Source organism: Nematostella vectensis, chromosome 1 (assembly GCF_932526225.1).
Source record: "Nematostella vectensis chromosome 1, jaNemVect1.1, whole genome shotgun sequence".
Classification (NCBI taxonomy): Eukaryota; Metazoa; Cnidaria; class Anthozoa; order Actiniaria; family Edwardsiidae; genus Nematostella; species Nematostella vectensis.
In genome coordinates, this window is record NC_064034.1 from 3,720,816 (window position 1) to 3,726,384 (window position 5,569).

General features: G+C 41.1%; 1 protein-coding gene across 1 annotated transcript; it reads left to right on the forward strand.

The window, feature by feature from the left end:
• The first annotated feature begins 2,912 nt into the window (after window positions 1–2,912).
• On the forward strand, window positions 2,913–4,517 carry LOC125561922 (WD repeat and HMG-box DNA-binding protein 1-like). Its single transcript, XM_048726835.1, has 3 exons — window positions 2,913–3,431; window positions 3,743–3,857; window positions 4,017–4,517. The coding sequence occupies exons 1-3, from the start codon at window positions 3,140–3,142 to the stop codon at window positions 4,336–4,338; spliced, it is 729 nt and encodes a 242-aa protein (XP_048582792.1). The 5' UTR covers window positions 2,913–3,139; the 3' UTR covers window positions 4,339–4,517.
• Window positions 4,518–5,569: the final 1,052 nt, after the last annotated feature.

Sequence of the window (5,569 nt, forward strand, 5' to 3'; positions counted from 1 at the left end):
GGCTGAAATATGCCATTTCACTTACAATTATGGGGCCCTCCTAGCGTGACGAGTCCAAACGGCTGCGAAGGCGACTAAACTCTTCTTTTTTTATGAGAACGTCTAATTTTCAATTGAGGCTGGGCAGTTCTTATTTTTGGGAAATTTTAAGGCTGAAAATTATCGTCACAGGTGACGGGTCTTGTAAAGGTATCTTATTCCAAACAACCAATAGAGAGATAACTACACTCTTTTTTTATAAGAATATTTTTTATATTTACGTCAATCCTGAGATCTCACCAAATTTTAAGAACATGCCAAGGCTCAGATAGCTGAAAACGTTTTTCTTCTTGCTATGGGTCATTAGCGTAGTTCTCTTCCTAAAAATTCATTGGGTATTATATTCACTAAATTTAAGAACACCGTTAAGGACATAAATACCTTACCACAGTGCTTCTTCCCCCTCTTAAAAAAAGACTATATTAATCCATCAGATTATTTTTACAAACAAAAAACGCAAAGGGTACAATATTTACTTGAGATATCACCTGTAACGTATCTATACAACATTCTTCAACAGCTTAGTTTACAATTTAAAAAAATGGGTATCTCATGGAATCAATAAATAATACGTAAAGTTTCGCTTCGATGCCTAGCCTGTAACACGTTTCACGTGTTTCTTTTTCTTTTTCAAATCAGTCGAACAAATTATGCTAAACACATCTCAAAAGTCCCAGAAACAAAAAGCGAGTAAATTGTGAAGAGATTTTAAAATTTCTTCAGTGATACAAACCAATAAGAGAACATTTTTGCTCTTTTTTTTTTTTGTTTGCAATGGTGAAAATCTCGAGATAAAATATCTACATCCGGGACCGCGCGCCGTCGTTCGCTCACCACCACGAAAGCGGAAGATCCACTTGTGAGGGTATAGGGTAGGGCTGTCCCTAAGATGCTCGGCAACTTTTGAGCAACTTTTAGGATTTGCGGCAACTTTTCTCTTTCCGGGTATCTTTTGTAAATGAGAGCACTTTTGCTGTCTTTTTCGGGATATATTCACCTCAAATGTCCAATTTTTGCTTATTTTCTTGTTCTCGGTATCAAACTATTGAACTCTCGCGTTTTTTAACTACTTGCATCATTTTTTAATCTGGTAATATTATTAATGGTCATTGGTCAACTTATGGTTTGACGAAGAGGCAGTTATGTTGGTCAGCGTTCATTACTATGATTATTCAAAATGGCGGAGTCCTCGAGTGACGATGAACTTATTATTAGACAACAAGCGAGCGACAACAACAACAAGCGACAACATGACTGATAGCCAGAGCCTGCCTTCGAGTTAAACTCTGAACCAAATCGTTTTGTTTTTACAAGATGCCTCTTTCATTGCATCATCATAAAATACATTTTGCATTGTATATATTAGTATTAGGTATTTGCGTTTAATGTCCAATCAAAGAATATATTTTTAAAAAATGTCGAAGAGAAATAGAAATCAGCATTCTCTCTGCCACTTTGTAAAACTTGATAGATTTGTTGGCAACTTTTTACACTTGGGACAATTTTTAGGTAATTCTCATTCTAATTTTTGAGCATTTTTTTGGCAACTTTTGCAATTTATGGCAATTTTTGCAATTTTTGGAGCAACTTTTGGCAACTTTTGGGGATTTTTAAAGCATCTTTTTAGGAAAATCTGGAGCATCTTTGGGACAGCCCTATATAGGGACTAAACAAAATACGCAAAAAGTACGTATATCCTCTTTTGTAACTTATTGTGGACTACTTGTGGTCCCTTCATGTTAGTTGGTGAGATGAAAACACCTTAGGCGCTGATGGGAAAAGCTGACGGCTGGCTGGCCCAACTATGGCAACATTCACACTAATGGTTCTAATATCTGTGAAATCTCTTTCAAATAAATTCAACGAAATCACATGGGTCGTATAAAACCAGGCTAAGTAATCATATGGAGGGAAACGATAGACGTTTCCCTCCATTACGCGCAGCTATCTAAAATGCGATGTCTCTTTTTTGCGTTGCTCTTTCATCGGAATAACTACAAGGATCTCTGGCTAACATCAAATGGCAGCTATCGGGTACACCCTGGCTGAAATCTCGATCAATCTGCACCGGAATTTGAGAGTTTGTTCGTTTCCTCTCTCACTGCTCATTGTTATCATGACGCAGATTTGCATATTGACGGACGACAATGGTAGTTCATTGTTGGCATTCACTTGGCATTTTAATGCACCGGAATCTATTATATATAGTGATCATTACAAACGACGACTTCGACCCACATTCCGAACATTGTCACGCGTTAGGAGACACAGGTGTCCGTGTGTTTATCAGCCAAACGCCGTAGCTACATTCCACGCTCCTCTCAAGGGTGATTTAGTCTTTAAACTAAATCCGGGCCCTGGAAGCAACACACTATCAGGTTATCGGGTAAAGGAAAATATAAATACCCGATAAAGCGTTATCGGGTAAAACAAAATATAAATACCCGATTAAGCTTTATCGGGTTATCGGGTAAAAGAAAATATAAATACCCGATAAAGCGTAATCTGGTAACGAAAATATAAATACCCGGTAAAGCGTTATCAGGTTATCGGGTAAAAGAAAATATAAATACCCGATAAAGCGTTATCGGGTAAAAGTAAATATAAATACCCGGTAAAGCGTTATCGGGTAAAACAAAATATAAATACCCGGTAAAGCGTTATCAGGTTATCGGGTAAAAGAGAATATAAATACCCGATAAAGCGTTATTGCTGAGTATTATGAATTGCTCCCCGATCGGCGTTCTGTAAGTATTGGATGATATTGGTCAATGGTGACTGAGTTCTGTAGTGCAATTTAGAGAAAACTTGCTTGACTGCAAGGGAATAAAACAGGGTTGATATTAATATGACTGACTATGTTGTTTCCACGTTCTACCTGTAGGTAAGTCTTGCCATCAAATACGCAGCAGGAAATAAAAAAATGAACCTTGCACAGCGGCTGAATGACTTGGCCTTCCAAAAGGCCCAGGAGGAGGCTGAAGAGGTCTGTGATGATGATGAGCAGTTGAACTGACCGCCAAGAAGAGCCCAAAACACTGTGTCTTCTGCAAGAAGAGGCAGCTCTCGACAACGTGAAGTCGACAACGATGAAAATCAGATGGAGGTAGCACACGAGGATTCAGATGACGAACGAGATATGACAGAGAGAAGAAGGGGTTCAGAGCAAGATGAAGTCATCAAGCCTAATCCCCTGTTGAGGCGTTCCCTTCCTAAGCCGGACCACCCCACCCCATCCCCCTCCTATAGCTCGTGTGCAAGCCAGGGCCGACCCAACCCCTTCAAGGTCCTCAGTCCCAGCAAGCGTAGCATGGGTGCATGCGGGAAAAGCTTCTTCCAGAGCGTGGAAGACGAAAAGAAGACAGCCTTAGCTACTAAGGCAGCCAAAATATGTAAGACTATATACATAGTTTGTAATAACGTCATTCGCATGCTTTTAAAGTAGATTGTGTGGGTTTTATAAAGAACGGTAAGGGGAGGGGAGGGGCTGCTGATTAAGATTTATTCCAAATTTCTTTTTTGCTTGGCCGTGAGATGTCTCCAGTATATATATACGATATTTTAAAACAAGAAGAGGATTAGAAGTTCAAAAAAGCCTGGCTATTTCAACAAGGTCGTATAAATGCCTTCTTTCTCTTATTTTAAGAACTCTGTTCTTTCTCTTTTGTGCCTCTTATCCTTCCTATTGTCTCTGATATCTTAGCGCCAAAATCCAACTCCAAGGCGAGGAAATCGAAACAAATGACTCTCCAATCGAAAGTCGACAATCAAATTAAAGCAGACAGGCCTGATGAGAAAGCTGACCGACAAACCAAGAAGTGAGTTCTATTGTGACTGCCTTAGTCGCGTATTCACACGTGGCACGTGTCAGTGACGGCATTCACGTCTTTACGTGGTGTCAAAAGCGTGCCAATATGACACATTCTCTTCTATTTTTTTCTAAGCGCATAGACAATGATTGTATTACATTTGTTAAGGAAAAATGGCTTCAGTCTGTGGCTGGAGGAAAATCGTGATCAGATCGAGGAAGAGAATCCGGATATCCCGGACGAAGACGTCGTCAAGATTGCCATGAAAACGTGGAAAGGTCTCGACAGCGTGGAAAAGAAGGTGTGGAATGAGAAGGCGAAAGGGAATGCAGGAGAGACGGAAGAAAAGAAACGCAAGCGAGAGAATGACGAAAATGACGCAGAATATTCACAAAGCTCCGAGCATGATAGCATGTCGAAAAAGATCAAATCAGGAGGAACTGTTCGGTCATCTCGAGATCTGTCTAGTTTCGCCTACTCAAAAAATTGATATCTTGTCTGAAAAGTGGCGTTACAATTGTAAACGTTATAACCCCTTGGTACGGCTAAGGGTGAGGTATTAGAAAAACAACTCCCGAAAAGATAAAGTTTGTATATTTTAATAACTGTTTTATTTTACATAACTTACTATCTATACAATCTTACCATCTATAAATAATACTAAAATAACGCGTGATCAATACCGCTGGAAAAAAAAGGTCTTATCGGGGTGAGGGGGATAGTGGTTACTTAAAGTCTGTGTGTGTGTGTGTGTGTGTGGGGGGGGGGGGGGGGGGTGCCGACGATGCACTGGGGCACACTCAGCTATCCCTTCCCTTGATGGCTGGTGGCTGAAGCTTGAAGAGCGTTCGCCGGCTTTTAAGCAGTACAGACTGATAATGACAAAGACAAAAAACAAAGTTAAAAAAATATTATGTTTGGTACACAAAGATAACGGCTAGCTATGATGACTGCGTCAAACATTACAAAGGAAAACCTGGTGGGAGAAACCAGAGCTTCCAGGTGAAAGACGAAGCGCCTTGCATCTACCCCTAAATAGGACCATTAAATGGCTATCGCGCCTTGCATCTACCCCTAACTAGGACCATTGAATGGCTATCGCGCCTTACATCTACCCCTAAATAGGACCATTGAATGGTTATCGCGCCTTGCATCTACCCCTAACTAGGACCATTGAATGGCTATCGCGCCTTGCATCTACCACTAACTAGGACCATTGAATGGCTATCGCGCCTTGCATCTACCCCTAAATAGGACCATTAAACGGCTATCGCGCCTTGCATCTACCCCTAACTTTGACCATTGAATGGCTGTCGCGCCTTACATCTACCCCTAACTAGGACCATTGAATGGCTATCGCGCCTTGCATCTACCCCTAACTAGGACCATTGAATGGCTATCGCGCCTTGCATCTACCCATAAATAGTACCATTAAATGGTTATCGCGCCTTGCATCTACCCCTAAATAGGACCATTGAATGGTTATCGCGCCTTGCATCTACCCCTAACTAGGACCATTGAATGGCTATCGCGCCTTGCATCTACCCCTAACTAGGACCATTGAATGGTTATCGCGCCTTGCATCTACCCCTAACTAGGACCATTGAATGGCTATCGCGCCTTGCATCTACCCCTAACTAGGACCATTGAATGGCTATCGCGCCTTGCATCTACCCCTAACTAGGACCATTGAATGGGTATCGCGCCTTGCATCTACCCCT

What these genes read in the sequence shown, in the direction of transcription:
- LOC125561922 (XM_048726835.1), top strand. Translation starts at nt 3,140, where the DNA reads ATGGAGGTAGCACACGAGGATTCAGATGACGAACGAGATATGACAGAG. An exon ending in TACTAAGGCAGCCAAAATAT is followed by an intron (nt 3,432 to 3,742) that starts GTAAGACTATAT and finishes CTGATATCTTAG; the next exon opens with CGCCAAAATCCAACTCCAAG. An exon ending in GCTGACCGACAAACCAAGAA is followed by an intron (nt 3,858 to 4,016) that starts GTGAGTTCTATT and finishes ACATTTGTTAAG; the next exon opens with GAAAAATGGCTTCAGTCTGT.